Source organism: Macrobrachium nipponense, chromosome 4 (assembly GCF_015104395.2).
Source record: "Macrobrachium nipponense isolate FS-2020 chromosome 4, ASM1510439v2, whole genome shotgun sequence".
Taxonomy (NCBI): Eukaryota; Metazoa; Arthropoda; class Malacostraca; order Decapoda; family Palaemonidae; genus Macrobrachium; species Macrobrachium nipponense.
In genome coordinates, this window is record NC_061100.1 from 90,848,694 (window position 1) to 90,869,716 (window position 21,023).

General features: G+C 35.7%; 1 protein-coding gene across 2 annotated transcripts in view; it reads right to left on the reverse strand.

The window, feature by feature from the left end:
• The window catches only part of LOC135211013 (glutamate receptor ionotropic, delta-2-like), a 406,072-nt gene that overhangs the window by 22,119 nt on the left and 362,930 nt on the right, over positions 1-21,023 (reverse strand). Inside the window, exon 4 of one of the 2 annotated variants that reach the window (XM_064244028.1) lies at positions 2,831-2,989. The exons of the other annotated variant lie outside the window; for it this stretch is intronic. Within the exon in view, the coding sequence (XP_064100098.1) occupies positions 2,831-2,942 (112 nt within the window). The 5' untranslated portion in view covers positions 2,943-2,989. The remainder of the gene's footprint in view (positions 1-2,830; positions 2,990-21,023) is intronic. 2 annotated transcript variants of the gene reach the window in all.

Genomic DNA, 21,023 nt, shown 5'->3' on the forward strand with positions numbered 1-21,023 from the left:
TATCCCCCTTTTTAAGAACTTTTTCCCCTAGTCATATAAAACATACAAAGACCTTTGCAACAAATTTAGGTCGGCAAATATTCTCATATAACATAAAACTTCTCAGCCTAGGCGTAGACTCCCCTTTCACAAAAGTACCCATAAAAGATGTATTAACATTCCTCAAAAATAAACTTGAGCCATTTGCTGACCACTTCCCCATAGAATTGAATAAAATAATGCAACTTGTAGAGCTCTGTGTTACTAATGACGTCTTTTCTTTGGTGATAACTTTTACGATAAAAAATTCGGTTGAAGTATGGGGAGTCCACTCAGTCCTGTGTCAGCAAACTTATATATGGAGTATTTCAAAGCAGTAATTATAAATCCTATCAAATCTGCAGATACGGTTTGGCTTTGTTATGTAGATGACCTCTTAACATACTAGATAAGCGACTGGGGCGATTCGGATGTCTTTCTACAAAAATTAAATTCCTTGGTGCTGAGCATGAAAATTCAAGTAGAATGGGAAAACAATAACAAATCCCCTTTTTAGAGGTCTTAATCGTCAGAACTAAACAACTACAAATTCAGTTGTCCTCAGGAAAGCAACATTCTCACCTTCATAGATACATTTTAACAGTTATCATGACATTTCAGTTAAACTGGGAATAGCAAGTAACTTATTTCTTAGAGCCCTGAGAATTTGCTCTTAAGTTTTTCTTAACAAAGAACTTGAAACAATCAGAAATCAACTTATCTTGTTAAAATACCCCAAGCACATAATAGAAAAAGCCATACATAGGAAAGACCATTTTTTACAACCCCTCAGAAAACAAAGAAATGGAAAAATACACAAACAAAATCATAATCCCTCACGTAGATAATTTACGAGAGATCACACAAATCTTTGGCCAAGCCAACCCTTTCATCTTCACTTATCCAAATATTTTGGGGAAATCCTTAATTAATGTTCAGCAGAAACTAGGTTTGAAAGACATAGGAGTTTATGAAATCCCATGTAGGATTGTGATAAGTCATACTATGGTTTCACAGGAGAATCTCTCTCAGGAAAATTAATTCAACATAAGCCCTCAGTTAGTTATGGACAGCATAGTTTGGCAATTTTCCATCATATAAATAAAACTAACCATACCATGGATTGGAACTCATCCTGAAATTTATACAAGAGCAGCTGTTGATACAAATGTCAGATGGTGAATCTTCACAGATAAAACAAGATAATAGGATCAACCTTTCCAATGGAGCCTGAGAATCTGACCATGTAGACAATATCTTCCTTCAGGTAACGATGAAGCGGATTAAGATAATTAACAGAACCAAATTCGGCTTAGAGGTGACCCCAGGCATCACCTAAGGGCATATCTCCCACTATATATTTCGCCAATGAAACTTCTTCTGTCATTCATTACTTGATAAGGGTGGAAGTCAGTCCACCGAAATATAGTCCTTAGCTTTAAACCAGTGTTTCAATGGGCCTTTTATACTTGAGACGCGTCCTGTTTTAACAGATGAATTTATTTACACACACACACACATATATATATATATATATATATAATTACTTCTGGTATCAATGAGTCCAATAAGACAGGTAAATTATACTTTTCTATACTGATATACCAATTTTAGTGCTTCCCTCGTCTTGATTCAGTACTCCTAGTACTAAACATTATCTAAAAAGGGAAAGTGTTCAATTGAAGACGTCGAGAGGAAAGCAGTGTACACTTACATGGTTGACAATTTCTGATTGGATAAAAAGACAACGTCGTAGGTATTCCACAACTTCCAGATTGCTGACCTTTGTTTTAAGGCATGGGTAAAGTTTTTTAATCCTATCAGTGAAAGAACTGTAAGACTTTTATCAAATTTCAATAAATTCCTCTGTCCTCTTTCAGGGGGTATTTCGATCCATAGAGTAACTGGTTATTCATACGCGGATTTTAGTTTATTGTTTGCTTTAGGATTTTTTGTCTTTTTTTTTTTTTTTTTTAGAATTAAGCCCTTATCTTTAGCGGGAAGTGTGTCTGGGGATGGCAGCAATACAAAGGCCGCTGACACATTCATAATTTAACGGCTAGATTGTAGAGGAGCCAAAAGTGCAGAAAACTTCCACATGTTATATATAGTACAGTACCATTACAAGTAATTATTGCTCACAAACCATATAACATAGAGTAATGCAGTTTTCTGTAGAAAGTTCTACATTTCCTCAAGGTTTACCTTCAAAGCGCTTCATGCAATACATTACACATGTGCACCTCCAGTTGCCCTCACAATGTCGAGACGATATTCCATCTCCCTCCCTCCAGACGCGCTGCAGCATACCAACGTCAACTGTGGGGGCAACTTTAATAAAGCGTCTACGAAGTGTGGCAAGATCATGAAGAACTCTGAAGGTAAACTTGAGGAAATGTAGAAAATTCTACAAAAGAACTGCAATACTCTAAGTTTTATGGTTTCTGAGCAATAAATAAATACCTGTAATGGTACTGAGACTTTATGGATACCCTGTGTATTTTCATGGGATGATAATGCAAAAGACAAATTTCTTTGATGGAAAATAAGGAATATACTTTCCATATGAGTAATTTTCTGTAAAACAAGTAATTCTAGTCCAAAGTCGGTTGAATTTACTTATTACTTCATTCTTAAAGGAAATACTATGATCTCAATTGGTTTAACATTACTGAAGTTTTTGAAGTTCTAATTTATCCTGGGAAGAAATGCCATCTTGTACTATGATCTACGGGATTGGTAATTCAGAAATGAAAATGACAACAAATTAGCTCAAGGATGAAAGAAAATGAGTAAGCGTTTCACCACTTACCTTCCACAATTTTGTCGATTAACTGATCCGGTTGAGTTAGAGAATATTCTTGATAATCGCCCACCAGCCGAAGGCAAACGCTCAGCAGTATCGTTTTAGCAAGTGAGATCATTTTGGACCAGCAGCATTTGGCCGAAAGTAAGGACGGGTCTGAGGAAACTAGAAAGGAAACAGGGGTAGCCGATTTAAGTGGTCGGAAATGTATGGCGAAATCTGGAGGTATGTTATTAATAATGAAATATAAATGTGGGAGGGGGGGGGGGGGGGGGGCTCACAACTCTGGACTAAACCAACTGACACCATACGATACCAGCAAAGATAAGAACCGAAAGAAAACAAGTAGAATAATTGAGAGGTAAGGCTAGATATGAAAGAACTTTTGCTACCTATATAAAAAAAAAGTCCCGTGTAGTGAATCAACGGATTAGGAAAAATAAGAAAAATATACGCAGTCAAGTATGACTAAACTACAGCCTAAGCAAATAATGAAAAATGCGGATGCAGACGGTATTCTGCACATATAGTAACGGCATCTCATTCCATACGCGTAATTTATCGGGTGGAATACAAAGCTCTTTCACCTTCTACCAGATGTAGCAATATTCAGGATTTCCAAGGCATGAAGCAAAATTAAAATAACAAGCACCGATACAAGAATATATGATTACAAAAGTAGAAAAGCAAGAATATGAGTGAATGGTAAAGGACTATCGGAAAATAATTGCTGTTGTTGTTCTTGTTGGGGGGTTAGGAAAGCCCTATGGAAAAGCCTAAGAAGGTCTGAAAAGTTCACGTTGAGTTAAAGATACAGGATTTTTGGATAGGATATTTAGGATTCATTTATTAGAATGAAAATGTAAAAAATAAAGTGTGCATGCTAAACAGTACAAAACAATTATTTCCAATAAAATATAGAATATTTATTTTAATTTTCGTTGGTGAAACATGCTATTTGACCGTAGATTTAAGCATACGGCTCGAGTAAGCTGGTGGTCGGATCATGCCTTGCAAGTACTCAGTTTCTATAATATGATAGTCCTGTGTCTAATGTTGTGTGTTTATAATTGCTTGCAAACCCTTATTACTTTGTCACTGATCGATGCCAAGTTTCATTTACCCTAAATTATTTTGAATACTTTTATCTTATTTATCGGAAGCTTTGTATCTTTCGCAATAAGAATTCTATTATACTGCAGTAGTAGTAGTAACTTGTTTACTCAACTGAGAGAGAGAGAGAGAGAGAGAGAGAGAGAGAGAGAGAGAGAGAGAGAGAGAGAGAGAGAGAGAGAGAGAGAGAGAGACTCGTATGACATCAAAGAGTACATGTTAACCTGTTTACCAAAACTAGATTTAATTTTATTACCTTAAATACAACAACATTGTAGAAAACGAACATATCAATGGAATGAGACAAGGGACGCAATCATCTCTGTGTTGCATTTATTAATGAGTCAAATGCCTCTTCAGTCTGATGACACAATGGGTAGATGAATACATTACTTGAATGAAAGTCCGTATTACGACAAATCTCCGCAATACATTTCATGACAGACTCATGCATATTCACTTACAACCGGATTTATTACATTGTATTTTACATAACGACATAATTCTCAAGAAAATTATGAAATTAACTTAAAAGTCACTTTGTTATTCAAGCATTGTTAACAAAGTATAAATATATTTGTTCATGAATGGACGTGGTTGAAATAAACATTTCACTCCCTTTAAACCTGCAACACTAATACTCGGTAAAAGGAGAAGAAAATCACATCACAAAAACACTCGCACCAGAAACCAAAGTAAGCATTCTATCAACTGCTTTATGATGTAACTTTAGTAGGCATCTGCAAAGGGAACAGCAATGAAGGAGAGAGAGGCCCTAAACACTTTCAGTGATCTGACCTGCCCCTAATTTTTGAGGCAAGAGAAATGTATATTTCTCATCATCTTACATTTCTTGCACTTACATCGACCCTTCTACACACACTCTCTCATACACACACATTATATATATATATAATATATAATATATATATATATATTATATATATATATATATATATATATATGATTCATTTCTGACCATCGAGGTACGGTGACTAACCTAAAAAGTAGTAAATATACTTAAATAACAATATGTCTGACATGTTTCAACTCTTGACAAATTTCAAATGTTCTGCATTGTATGGTTTCCGCCTTTCAAGTCGCAACATATTCCTCCTAGGATTTTGTTACGTCTTCTTCGAAGGCCCTTCATATTTTTTGGAATAATTGTAAAGAGCAAAACTGCTTCTAAGGGAAAGCGGACACCGCTATTTAGTGGAAAGTATCTGTTTTTAATCAGATGTTTACGTGCACTGCGTGGACATCGTTAATGGCGAGTCAACAAGACAAGTGTAGTCCTATGCCTAGAATTTTCCCCGTAAATAAACCTACACTCATAAGACAACCTTCCTTGGCTGCTCTCTACGTTAGACACTTTTTTTATATTTTATTACTTTCTGCTTAGACATGGAATTCTTACTATACATGTGAGGTTTCATTCATGCTATCAATCACGCACATGCTCTCAGCAAAGTCATGAGCTCAGTTAGCATTTAAACGAACACTGAGAGGCCCAATCAGTGTCATGTACTACGTTCAGGACGGTGAAGGTTAGCTGGCAAGGCCTACTTTTGGACCTTGATGGTTAGAACAGTGGCAATGTTTACTTTAAATCCGGTTGTTAAAGGCATACTTTGGATGTAAAACAAATTTCGGTCAATTCTTACGAAGCTAGTTTTGTAAGGGCTCATCCATGGTGTGGGAATATTTGACTTTTACTCAGTAAGGATATGTGTTCCAGTTCTGCATAAGGTCTGATTATCGCTTTGGGCAAAACTTACACAACCGTAAGGCCGGGTCTGCATTGTTCCCGTTTTTGATCTTTGAAATCTGAACGTAAGTCTTCACAGCATACCGGCAGACATCCTTCTATCCCGTTAGACCCCTGACTGATATGCTTAGCTAGCCTAAGTTCAGATGGCCATTTATACAAAACACATGATACCTCATAAAAACGGCCGCACGAACAACGCACACACTCCAAAGAGGACTTAAACGAACTTTGGGTGCTTTTGTACTAATAATCCTATGCTAACTGAAAATGCAATTAATATTTGCACATTCTTTACCCAGCACTTGCTCATAACTTGCAGTCTAGAAAAGTAGATCTACTAATAAATGAAATATATTTAAGTGGCATCGTTTACAAAGGGTAAGTAGAAAAATGACCATAGAAGTTGTTCAGCAGGTTTTCTCCTTTGGTTCAAAACTGACACACCTGCATAAAGGTGGCATGACGTAAGACCGGGTCTTATAAAATATAGGGTGACTGTAGGCGGTAAGCAAGAAGACTGGGGACGCTGAAGGTAAGAGGTGGGATGAATCAGCAACTAAAGGACACGCACAGAACTGTGTAGTAGACAGGCTGCAGTCCATCGCATGCTGACGGGGAAGTGTCGTTGGGATTTCTTCATAAAAGATTATTAGTAACTATGGATTTATAACTGAATTTCAGTACTATCACCTTCACGCATATTTTAATGACTCGGCTGTAGACGTAAGCATATAAAAATATGGTATAGATCTTTATTTTCGTTTACCTTTATACAATATAGATACATAAATATGTATTTAGTAAGTAAGTAAACCATTCACTACGGCAAAATAAACAATGAATCGTTAACAAAATGGAAAATGTGTCTCATACTCTAAACAAACCAAAAAGTCCTTCAACTTACTACAAACGATAAAAAAATAACCATACCAACATTTTGGTAACACTGATATAACCACAATGCATTATTAGTGCTACGAAGTCCGCAATTCCTTTGAGAGATCTGACCTTAAGTTTAAGGAGTTTGAAACAAGGAAACACACAGCTTCGAACACATTTCATGCTATTATGAGGTTTCCGCATGAAAGCGGTTTATCAAATTACCTGAGCAGCTCTCTCCTTCCTCATATGATGCAATAAGGTGTTCGACATGCCTTCACAATGACGGGGTCCATTTGCGCTGATTCTCATTTTATAATAAAATTGGTTATAATCTCACCAGTTTTACAATACCATCGAAAAAATTCGATATTTTGGAACTCGTTGTACTAAAAAAATCTTATGCTGTCACCTGACATTCGCTTCATCCTTAGATTATTCAGATGTCTATTCCAATGACTGGGTAAGGCAAGAAGAGTAATCTTGAATATACTCGGGTTCAAGTGCACCATTGTGGCTGTGGGTATCATAGCCGACTACCGAAATTGTATGAATTAAAGGTATTTATCAATGAAATCTTCCTGGTTGGATCGTACTCAAGAACATATATAAAATTATTATATGCTTTCCCATTCTTTAGTGCGGACAGTAAAATTCAGGATAGAGAGAGGGCTATTATTATTATTATTATTATTATTATTATTATTATTATTATTATTATTATTATTATTATTATTATTATTATTACTGCATTTGGTTCTCTTGTTTCACCAGGTGATGATGTACATAAATAACATGACAAGAAATATGTTAAAATATCTAGCTGTTTGTGAGACAAATTATGCTACAAAAAATTTTTCTTAAAACGATAACCATGGTAAAGATGGAACGTGTAGTAACCATCCGAAAATACAGAGAAAAAACAAACGCACAAATTAACACTTACCAAGGGCATACAAAGGCATTTTTTCCAATTACATTCAGCACTGGTCTGCTTATGAAAACTGTCACTCATTCTGCGTAATGACAATTCGATGAAACGTTCCCGTCGCTATCGCAAAATCCTTGAGGGGATGCATACATGCAGCTAGATTAAGCGTCATAATATGACAAAATAGGCTAAAGTGCGACAAATATACCAGAGGCTTAGCATTCTTAGAACTGGATGTGATAGAACTGCCAATACTGGCTACAATAAATAATGCGTTCAGACCCATAAATTTCTGTTACCTTTTTCTTAAACTGAAAACAAGAGAAAATACAAAACATTTAGAGCTATGAATGAACAATAAACAACTCAGACTGTAATCGATTTTCTTTTCATATTATAATGTTATTGGTTCACCGAACATTCTACGAAATATATTTCCATCAATAACTCGCACGTGTCACTCTAGCCTTGTCTATAAAATAGCCTTCGGATGGGCGAAAGAAACTTTGACAGTAACTGAATAATATTCCTAAAGATTTTCAGTACACAAGCTGATTAAATTATAAGTAAACCACAAAAGTCACTCTCACAGCATGCACATAAACCACATACACACTTAAGAAACCAACCTCTATTCACATTAATGAACAAAAACACGAAATATATACAAAAATACAATATTAATTATACAAACCGGACCGTTACAAAACTAAATAGCACTCACTTTTGACATTGCTACACTAGCTGTAGCGCCACCTCATAAGTTGAAATCAACCTCTTACCTGCAGTTTCAGAGGAGTCAATTTTCTGTCAAGACTTTCACATGCGATCAAGACATACGACCCTGACAGCCTGATATCTCTCTGGTCTTTCGAACAGTTTTCCAGAACAATCTTTTTCGTCTGGTCAAGTTCTTCACGTTACTGACATAGCAAGTGCCTTGTTCAGCATACTCCTGAAGGTCTGGCTGCTCTAATGTAAGGAACCATGACACATTCACCAGTTTCTACAGCATGCAAAGTATTCCCTATTAATACCTGAACCCCCTCTTATAGTTTCGCCCTATTCTCAGTTGTCACCTGCACTTTTACAGCAACTACGGGTTTGCTTCCTTTTTTTTTTTTTTTTTTTTTTTTTTTGAGGGGCCAGTTCTCTCTCCTGTCCTTTCCCATTACATCATTAGTGACATCCCACATACAACGTCGTGTTCAACATACTCCAGACCACAAAATCTTTTTTTTCGCTACTTCAAAAATCATATTTCAGTCCCTATATCTTCTGAAACTTATTCTACTTTGGGAAATCTTGCTACAAGAGATCAATTATAATTCAGCCGAAAACTTCCTTGCTCTATGGTCCTTCAGAATTTCTAATAATTTTCTCATTCAATAAAACATACATATCAAACCAGGACATTCATAAAGAAATAAAGCATATACATAACAATTTCGGTTGCCAAATCTGTTGTTTGGTAGATATTTAACAGTAATGAAATTTTAATTACAAGTGCAGATTGCGGTTTTTTCCTGTAAGATTAAAAATCTGATACTGGTTTACTGGAGATATATATATGTTAATATATATATATATATTATATATATATATATATAGAGAGGAGAGAGAGGAGGAAGAGAGAGAGGAGAGAGAGAGGGGGGGGGGCATCCGTTTCTACGAAACCTCCCAGAGTCAAATATCTCCACAAAGACATACTATGTATATCTATTCAAGTCCTTCTGACGAGATCATACTTTACAGTACTCAAGAGGGACAGTTCAGTTCAAATGGGTGATGATGGATGAAGAGGTGTATTGACAGTTGATCGCTCTTGCTCTGACATGTCTTCATAAATATATTTGGCTTACTGTAGCCATAGTGGCATTCTTTATTTCGCTGCTACGATTAGGAATGTTGCTGATCAAGTCTGGTTTTCTGGTGACGACAGGATTCTTCTCACTTTTATTCTCAACAACGCAACATTGTTCTGCAGTTTCTTCTTACGGTAGACTTTGTTCATAATGGAACAAGTGCATCTTGTTTTATAGACGTCTCCGTAGGGTGTTCATGCACTGCAGATTCTAGTAACTTTTTAAAATACTAGTTCTCCTCTTCAGTCAACGAACATCCACAGAATGTTGTCTCTTGACCTCACGTAGATCCAAACATCTACCCGAAAAAATTCTTACCAACACTTTATTATATTGCAAATTCATATTAGGATACTATCAAGCACCGTCACAAATCATATAGCATGAAATTTTGACCTCAGATTCCGAAAGAAGGAGAGAATACAATATATTTTATTACCTTTATCAAAGAAATTATATGAAACCTACAAAAGCAGATCAATTTTAGTGAAACTCTAATGGGACGCATCTTCCTTGGCATATGTAAATGAAAACTCGGCTACGTGAATAAGTACGCGCAAGTTTACATGCATACATGCATGTGCACGTAGACACATACATACATACATACATACATACATACATACATACATACATACATACACAAGCATATATATATATATATATATATATAATATATATATATATATATATATATATATATATATTTATATAATTGTGGACTTTGATTACTTGAAGATTTTCCAGTCACGTTATGGTGATTTTTTGAGAGAGAGATATATATATACACACACACTGGAATGGAATTGTCGTAGAGCTGGAGGACGGAATAAAAGTAGTTGACTTTTAAGCGATTTCGTGTGTGTTTCACACCTCCTCAGGGTCAAGTGACACAAAAAATCATTATTTGTTAGAAGGACACCTCTGTGGCAGCAATACATAAAATAAAAACTACTACTATTTAAAATTTATTGTCTAAAAATGTTGTTTACAAGTAGTTCATCCAGTTTGTACATACCGGGGCTGCTGTTGATCAAATCTACACATTTTTCTTCATCAAACCTGACTCATCAATGTTTTGTTTCGTGATGTCTTTACAAAACGTGATCTATTTCACTGCTTTCGAGTTCATGGTGTGGTTGCACTCATGAGTATGTTACGAACTGTTTGCATATTCCCCGTTCTGACATGATATTTATGTTGTTTTAATTTTGTTGCAATGTCTCGGACCTGCTGAATCTCAGCTTCGAGAGAGGAAAGTCAGGGCAACTGATGCGCAGCGCTCTTAAAAACAGACGAAAATATCATCTTCGCTCTCGGAGAATGGTTGGAATAAAAATGTATGTAGGAACCTACATTTGTAGACTCCCTGTACACAGAAAATCTGAAATTTCTATCATTCCTCTCAATTAAAACATCTAAAAACGACAGCTTGTTATCTACTTCAGTCTCCAAGGTGAATTTTATAGAAGGTACTAGGGCATTTAATGCTGTTAAGAAACTCTCTTCATTTTTGTCAACAAGTCAAGCCCAAAATATATCATCAACGTTAGTACCCAAGTAACCTAACCCACAGGATACCTTTAGGAAGTATCCTTCGATGATTAAGCTTATAGAATTGTCTATTAGAGAATGTGAATTTGTGTTTTGATAAAAGTATTATGAACAATAATTTGCCATGGCAAGGAGCAATCCATTATCTTCATTATTTAATATCCTTTATATGGGGTTTTTCAACAGAAAGTACTTAACAAAGATACTTCCTAAAGATAACCTGTGGGTTAGGTACATTGATGCCTGTTGACGAAAATGAAGAGAGCTTCCCAACAGCTTTAAACGCTCAAGTACCTTCTATGACATTCACCTTGGACATTTAAGTATATAATAAGTTGGCGTTTTTAGATGTTTTAATTGTGAGGAATGATAGAAAGTTTTACATTTTCTGTGTATAGGACGTCTACAAATTTAGGTTCCTACATACATTTTTTTCCAACCATACTCCGAGGACGAAGATGATATTTTCGTCTGTTTTTAAGAGCGCTGCGAGTCAGTTGTCCTTACTCTACTTCCTCGAAACTGATATTCAGAAGGTCCGAGACATTGCAACAAGTCTTAGGTACCCTTGAGATTTTATTGACAGAGTTCTCTGTAAAGCAAGGAAAACTTTTTGTGAAGTTGGTCGTAATTTAATGTTAATGTCATTTTTAAGAACTATGCACTTAAGCACATATTAACATATTAATCAGGGAGTCCCCTCTACAGGAGAGTGTTTGCATATATGTGATCCCTTGCAATCAGTGTAATAAAGATCCCTTGCAGTCAGTGTAACAAAAACCATGTGGGACACAGCGGAAAGGACCTAGACATAAGATTAAAGCAACATAAATATCATGTCAGAATGAGTGCAACCAAGCCATGAATTGGAGAGAAGCTAAAGAAATAATGTTTTGTAAGAAAATCACGAAACGAAACATTGTTGAGTCATGTATAATGAAGAAAACTCGTGTAGATTTAATCAACAGTAACCCCGGTATGTACAAACTGGATGAGCTACTTGTAAGAAACCTTTTTAGACAATTAGTTTTTAAATAGTAGAACGATATTTTTTGTTTTTGTATTAGTACCACAGAGGCGTCTTTGTAGCAAATAATGATTTTTTGTATCACTTGACTCTGGGGAGGTGTGAAAAATACACGACAGAACTTGGTCAACTCCTTCCATGCCTTCCTCTAGCTCTACCACAATATATATATATATATATATATATATATATATATATATATATATATAGTATATATATATGATATATATGTATATATATATATATATATATATATACTATACACATACATACATATGTGTGTGTGTAGATGAGAAATATACAGATTCCATAGTGGTGTCATAAGGACAGCGGAAAAAAAGCAGCAAGGGGGGCATGCGAAAAAGAAAAGTTGAGTGCAAAAAGGGAGAGTATCTGAGGTGGACCGCACAACAGGAAAGAAGACCATGTATTGGTATACACGCGAATAGGTAGGGCAGTGAAGAAGATGAGAGAACAAAGGAAGACAAGTAATAAAAAGAAGAGGGGATACCCGGGTAAGGGCTTAAGGGATGGTAATGCACTTCTGGGCCGATGGAGTCAGTATTTTGAGAATCAGTCGAATATGGAAGATAAGGGGGTGAATGGGGAGTTGGAAACGAAGGGCCTTCATATCCTGGAAACGAGATAGCAGCCTTCTAGGGAACAGCAAATGTCCTGTTGTTCTTTTCTTTTGATCCACTCGAGTGAGGGATAATGAATGAATGTAGCAAAAATATTTGTATGTATATTCAAAAGTAAATCATAATTCCAAATAACATCAAGAATTCTGATTCTGAATCCCAACCCACAATAACAGTCATAATTATGCCTTATGATTGCTTTCTGAATTTGTGGTGACCTGCAAGACTCGTAAAACTATAATATATTTGACTTCTAAACAAGGATTAAATATTTTCCGAATCTTCTGATTACTAATTTTACTCTAGAGAAAGTTCAATATACTATAAATAAGGAGAGAGAGAGAGAGAGAGAGAGAGAGAGAGAGAGAGAGAGAGAGAGAGAGAGAGAGAGAGAGAGAGAAGACCCACCTAGACGCGTCCCTTAATCAAAAAGATTCGAAGAGACTGTAACTCGAATCTAAATTAATATTAATACCCGGTATCCATTTTCTCTCAAACGTCTTTCTAATTTATGGCTGCTTGGTGTTAAGGCCATTATCGTAAATATTGCATGTGGCCTGAGTGCCAAGCTGCGCCTACCCCAAACCTCCAAACCCACTTCATTCGGGGACAATCCTTTTCCATTACTAGTTTCTTTTTCTGGTCATGCTCAAGATACCTGGCTTTTGTTGGCCTGAAAACCAAATAAATTGTTTGTATCGGCAGTGGCCAGGTTGCTGCAGTCTGTTCATTCCTACTGGATAATTAATTCTCTTTCCTGTTCGCTAAGGAATTTGATGTGATTATATAATACATTCACAAACATAAACACACACACACACATATATATACACATGTATGTATGTGTGAGTGTGTGTGTGTGTATTACTTCCATAAAGGACCTTAATAATATGAAAGGTTAAAAAAGGGTGTTCTTTATTTCCAAGCTTTCAGAGGCCAGTCTGTCTCCATTATCAATGATGCAGGCAGACTGGCCTTTGAAAGGTTGGAAACAGAATCTTTTTTTTTTTCTTTTAATCTTCCATATGATTAAGGTCTTCTAAGGAAGTAATCGGTTTTTGCATTGGAATTTGTATTCCCTTGAGTATGATATATATATATATATTATATATATATATATATATATATATATATATTATATATAAAATCATACTCAAGGGAACCCAAATTCCTATGCAAAAACCGATTACTTCCTTAGAAGACCTTAATCATATGGAAGATTAAAAGAAAAAAAAAGATTCTGTTTCCAACCTTTCAAAGGCCAGTCTGCCTGCATCATTGATAATGGAGACAGACTGGCCTCTGAAAGCTTGGAAATAAAGAATACCCTTTTTTTTAACCCTTCATAGTATTAAGGTCCTCTATGGAAGTAATACACACATATTATATATATATATATATATATATATATATATATATATATATATATATATATATATATATATATATATTATATCTATATCTTTCGACGCACTTAAGCACAATCACATGATTGATTATACAAACATATGCGTGCAACATACTATGTTAGGCACAGAGTAATTCCCACAAAGCACAACGCCGAGACTTGACAGCAAGTCATAGTCAACAAATAGTATGCGATATTTACCGTAAAGCATTCCGCAAATGAGAATCGTTAACTAAAAAATATTGGAAGTATTTATGCCTGAAGGAGAAAACACTGGCAATGAATACTAAAGTCAATGTAAAAGAGGACTTCAGTAAAAAAAAGGAAGAGAAATTAAGCCTACATCGAAGACGGTAGCCTCCTGCAGTAATTAATTGCACTGAACCTAATTGCGAAAAGTACTTTGGAAATTTGGAAACCTAAGACTGAAAAACTGGAATGAAACTGAAAAATGTTAGAATATAAAGTATTCTTCGTGCCCCATGTTGGAGCGAGATATTTGCAAATAACTCGTATGGATTGAATTGATTATAGAATTTAGGCTAAAAGCCAAGCACTGGGACCTATGAGGGCATTCAAGATTGAAACGGAAATGAACAGAAAAAGGTTTAAAAGATGTAACAGGAGGAAAACCTTGCAGCTGTACTATGAATCAATTGTTAGAGAGGTTGGAAATGAAGAGGGAAGAAAGAAAATATGAAAGGAGGTACAGTAAAAGGACGCTGCAAAGAACCTTAAGTAATGCCTAAAGTAAACCGCATGAGGAGAATAACTCTTATGGACGAATGAAAGTGTGTAATATGTAGCAACTGATATCTCACATAAACCAAGTTAATTACCTTGCCGGATTTCTTTTAGCAATTGTATGTCTCATCGCCACACAAAGAAAGGAAACCGCATGAGCTGAATGATAATCTTCAAAAAAATAAGTACGTTGTCGGAATTACTGAAAAAGAGTTGCCCAACTCCCGAACATGCGTTCTTCATTGACACAAAATGAACGAAAAGAACTTTTGCCAAAATGAGTGAGGACCGAAGAAAATATACCTATTAAGAAATGACATAACACAATAATACATTAATGTGATTAAGAGTATTTTGCTCTACAGCAGATCAACCACAAGGAAAGAAAGTCCACCTTAAAAAGGATATCCTGGGAGGGGAAATGAAAAATCCCAAGTATAAGAAGCGTGGAAGTCTTTTAAACATAACAGGTCTTCCAAGATGAACAGCGAAAAGGATACGACTGAGACAGATACACAACACACACTACCGTACTTAACTGGCTGTTGCATTAAACTATGATTATTTCCTAATGACTGTAACATACGAGACATTGATCGTAGATTCTCTATCATGTTTCCTTGAATAACTTATCCGCAACTGCTTATAACGAAAACATATTTTGATTATTTTATCAAAACTGATAAATGGTGACCAACGAGATAGCACCGTATTATAATTGATAAAATGTGTTGGTATCCCTAGAGATTAAACTGCGTATTTCGACTTCAAAAGCATTACGGCGCGACGGCGTAACAGATAATGCTTTTATAACAAAGATAACCAACAGTAAAATGGGACAAAGTCACAATAGAGACCTCCATTTTGAATTCCCAACAAAAGTACATTAAACGACTCATTCCAAGCCAAAATATTCCCTTTTATCACTGCCAGCATTCAACTGACAATTTCAGAGCATAATCCCAATCAACGAAATGTAATGAAATACCTTTACGTTCTCCGGAATTAACATGTACGTCATTGACCCTAAGGGGGAGGTCATTCATTTGCAAAAGTACCCGCCTCAGGATTCTATTTAACCCCAATGAACAAGAAAAAATAAATCTCATACCAAACAATGAGGGTTTGATAGATTTTCCATCTTTACATTTTGAAAAACCGGAATAAAACACAGGTTTATTATATCACGTTCGCCCTTTCATGACCATATTTCATTCATTGACAAATATTACAATTTTCATGGATCCTGTTTTGATGAATCATTGGGTTTTTGGATGATTGATCCGAAAGCGTACTGAATAAAGCGAAAACATTTTATATGCGGAAATAATAGAACCCAATGTGCTTTGGAACAAAACTCTGTAAATGTATATAGCGCAAATACGGACAAAGAAATACTTTGTATCTCCATGCTCATGCAGTGAAAACGAACACGAACTACTGCATATATAATAATTATATATATATATATTATATATATATATATATATATATATATATATATATATATATATATATATATATATCATAAATATATTATACATAGAATATACATACATACTTGTGTACATACATATATTAACATAAATTTATGTATCACACACACACTCACAAACCCACCACCACACACACACATATATAATATATATATATATATATATATATATATATATATATAAAGAGGAAAGAGAGAGATGGAGAGGAGAGAGAGAGAGAGAGAGAGAGAGAGAGAGAGAGAGAGAGAGATATGATATCAGCGGTACGCCGAACTCGCACAAATTAGGCATTTCATATATTTGCAGGCACTATGTCGTTGATTAGATATTAATTCCTTCCTTTCCAATCCTCTTTTACTCAGTCTATCCAGCACATTATTAGTCTTCGTTTCTTCTATCCCTGAATTACTTCCAATTTATAAACCATTACTATTATCATAACATGCATGCCTTCTATTCTCTCCACATAACTAATAATATTCACCCTTTCGGTCCTTATCTCAATAGTTTAAGCAATTTTTCTTTCATATACATTCAACGCACACAATTATTTCCTAAAAGAGGAGTTGGCTCACCAGTCCCTTCATACATTCTTACATTGGCTTCTGCAGATATTTCATGAATCTGTCCAATATTTTGTACGCACCCTGCCACCTTTCTTGTTTCAGCTATAATGACTTTTATTACTTTACCGTCATTCGGCATATTTAGGCAGGACTCACCAGCTCAAAAATCAATCTACACCAGAGTACAGTACCATGGAGGAAAAGCTAATTGGGCCAGTCGAATGTGACTGGTCGCAGCCAAAGTGACATAACAACATCACTTTCCCAAAAGGGCTGCCAAGAGAACTGAACATTAGCACCCTCTGGAGCAAACCCCTCTAGGGGAAAAAGACTTAATTTTCCTACACACACACACACACACACACACACAGACACACACAGACACACACACATATATATACATATATACATATATATACACACATGTATGTTTGTTTATGTATGTATGTATATATATATACATACATACATACACACACACACATATATATACATTAATCTCATTTTTATTTGGTAAACGTGGAACCCCGAGCGTCAGGCAAACTGATACACACCACCTCATCTCTCTCTCTCTCTCTCTCTCTCTCTCTCTCTCTCTCTCTCCAAGCAACCCCTCTCTCTCTCGACTCTCGATCCGTAACCTCTCTCTCTCTCTCTCCACCTCTTTCTCTCCATTCTAACAGGTCATCCAATAAGAGACTTGCATTACAAAAATACAACATTTATTTAACAATGGAAAGATAATAAATCAAGTCTCACAGACAAACCAACTTAGTTAAACCCCCAATATGTAAAAGTCTTAACCAGTAATTAGTCACATCAATCTCTTCCATATGGGACTCTCTGTCCCCCTAGGACTCTCGGTACCCCCTTGCCAGAACACATAGTTCCTTCGCCAGAATCGTCTGTTACAAAAGACACGAGAAACACACTCGTAAGTACACATAAGTTTAAAGACAAAGTTAAAGATTAAACATTCTTACAATGTGTAACAAGCCATCCCTTTGGCTAAAGTAAGGTACACTTACCCATTCCCAACTCAGAATATTACGCACAGAAACAAATAAACTTTCGAAGAGCTATCCCCAGCATCTTGCCTTTCTCCAACAGACGTCTCTGAAAGTCTCCCCATAGACTTGGCTAATGATACCATTATCAAAGGAAGAGGTGCACATGTACATACGAATGCACACTTCGTCAACGCCCCTTGTTACTGGCTACAACCAGTTTCCCAAAGGCACTTTGAAAAAGACCCATGAACTCATGAACATTGACCCGCCTAACTATGCACTTTTCATATCATGCCACCCAGAAATCATTTATCAGCTTTATCAGGTCGTTGCTTCGGCTCTGTCTCTATGCATTCCAAAAAGGTCACAGCACATCACATTATGCGACTAAATATATCATTAATTATAATCCCTAGGACTCACAGAGCTCGGCCACCAAAATTACTAGCACCTGCCTAGCAAATGGTAAAACAAAACAGCTTATATGATATAAAAAACATTGGCCTGCTTAAAATAAAATATAAGTAATAACTGCACGTCTCTGGCATTATAAAGTAAAGTCTTATCACGCTTCATCTCAAATGACACTAGACGCATTTTCTCTCATTTTGGATTCTTGAATATCCCTCTTTGTCTGCAACTGGCTGCTCAAACTGTAGCAGGCTGGAGGAAGGCGAACGGCCTCCCTCTTTGTAGAAGACTTCTAACGGCTTCCGTAGACGAAAAACGCTGTAGAGCTCTGTAGACTCGTAGAAACTCTCGTTATCACCCTGGATAAACGACAGCAACACTCTACACGGCTGGTAGAAGTCTTGCTAGCGTCGGGAAACGACTTTTTGGTGTGTTAGTATGTCAGTCAAGTCATCGGTCAATCAAAAAAGAATTAACTCCAGACATACTACTTCTATCAAACAATGATTTCAAAAAGTCAGAAATACCAACTGAACGTCTCCCAATTAACTCCATTTAATATTACCACTAAATCATAAGTCATTATCACAACTCGCAAAGGAAAAAAAAATATCAAGTTCTCTAACCCAATTCTCCAAACTCACACATCAGCACACACTATCCAAAACTCACAGTAACTCCACGGACTTCTGCACTCACATTTCAAACTCGAATGTTCTCATAAGTAAAAAAAAAAGAATGTAACGAGCCCAAGGAAAAAAAAAATCATGTAACAAGCCCAGACCCAAAACAAAAATATTCTCTCAAGCTCTGATATTACAGCAACTCACAAAATCAGTAAAAATCTCCAACTTTTAACAGCAAAAACCCTCTACTGCTCATATAATTAAGTACAATGAGACTTAATATCAAACTCCCATTTATGTAAATCGCAACCCGATAAATTACATCTCCCGTCCAAAAGAAATGCTATTTAAAGCTCAACCCCCAATTACATCTCTCGTAGGAAAAGGAAGAAAAATAAAAAAAAAGATAATCACAAGTAAACTTCCCCAATCACAAAACACATAATATATGTATAATATACATAATCCCGCATTTTTCCCCAAGAAATGCCACATACATAGCTACAGAATTTTTGCCATCGCAACTTTCATCGACCGACACGGCCAGAAAGCAAACTCTTACACATGCGCTTTCGTGAAATGCTATTGTCAACATTTCCAGATATTGCAAAACTCTGAGCAATCACCACTAGAGGAAAGGAATCAGCACACAGCGGACTCATCGCAGCATTTGTCAGCAGAAAATCCACCTGCCGACGTATGCTCAAACTGCGGCACAAAAAATGTCTAGTCAGACTCGCAAGTTCGGAAACTCATGATTCTCAAGAAAACGTGTATACTGACACGAAATAAGCACATTTCACAAAATTAACTCCAGGATATGACTAAGCTTGTTCAAAGACTGTCTCAAAAACGTGTCTCTCATATGACACTGCCCAATTATGTAAAACATTATCACCTATCCAGGATAAAAAATAGAAACTACGATAAACTCGTAATGCAGCAATTATATGCCTCCAAAAATAATATCTCCATAGGACCACAATGCAGTAATGCCAATCGCCTCCAAATAGTCACGAAACCAAAAAGAAGGAACCACAGAAATCTTCTCTTGGCTCGAAAAAAAAACTCCCAGAAAAATTAAACTAAAAAATCATAACCACAAAAAAGGTCACCCGCCAAAGATCAATTCCACCTCCATACATAAATATGTGACACCACATTAATAATAAAACCACTCTGGTGATAAAAATATTTCCTCCATTTAATTAGTAACAACACCACCATATTCCCTCTTATTTCTCCGATAGCCACATGTTAATAAAAAACCACCACTCCAGGAATAAAAAATATTCACCTCTGTTTCCGCAAATAAAAAAATATTTACCTCTATTTCACCAATAACACCATGTGGAATAAAACAAGGCTCCAAAAAATATATCTCCAAGCAGGATAATCAAAAATGAAATCCCATCTCCAAAAAAAAATGTGCACTCAAAGCATCCAGCTGACACATTCACAAATATTGCCCCATATATCTCCTCAAAAATGTGTCTCCATTTGCAACAAAGATGGCTGCAAAATAATTGAACTAAACATAGCTCTCACCACCATAGGCAAATATCAAATGGCCAAAATATATCTCCAAAATAATATCTCAAATTATAACTCCAAAATAATATACCTCCAATTATATATCCAATTCTCCAGGGAATAACTCAATGTTATAGTCAAAAACTATAAACTCTCTCCTTAGCATAACTGCTGAAAAAGGGCAAAACCTCGGCAAATAAAATTGTCTAGGAAATTCTAGAAAAAATCACCAATGTGCCACAACTCATTATAACAGAACTCCAAATTCAAAGTGTCTTAAGCAAAGACTTCTCCATATGCACTACGACATAGGCCATTAGAAAACTTAACCAAGTTTCCTATCTCTGGCAAAGTTGTCACAAATACAACAAATGTATTGTGCAAGAAAACTCTCAATTTCTGGAACACAAATATCCAGAAAAAAAAATGTAGTGCCATTACGTATGCATTAAAAAAACAATGCAAAAATTCTCCCATAAATTTCTTTGCAACATCAAACAGCTGAAAACACAAACACTTTCCCAAATAATGACTCTAAGTCACTAACTGAGATATTAAAAAATATTCACACAAACTGGAGAGAAAAAATAAACTCAAATTCACCCATGATAAAAAAAACTT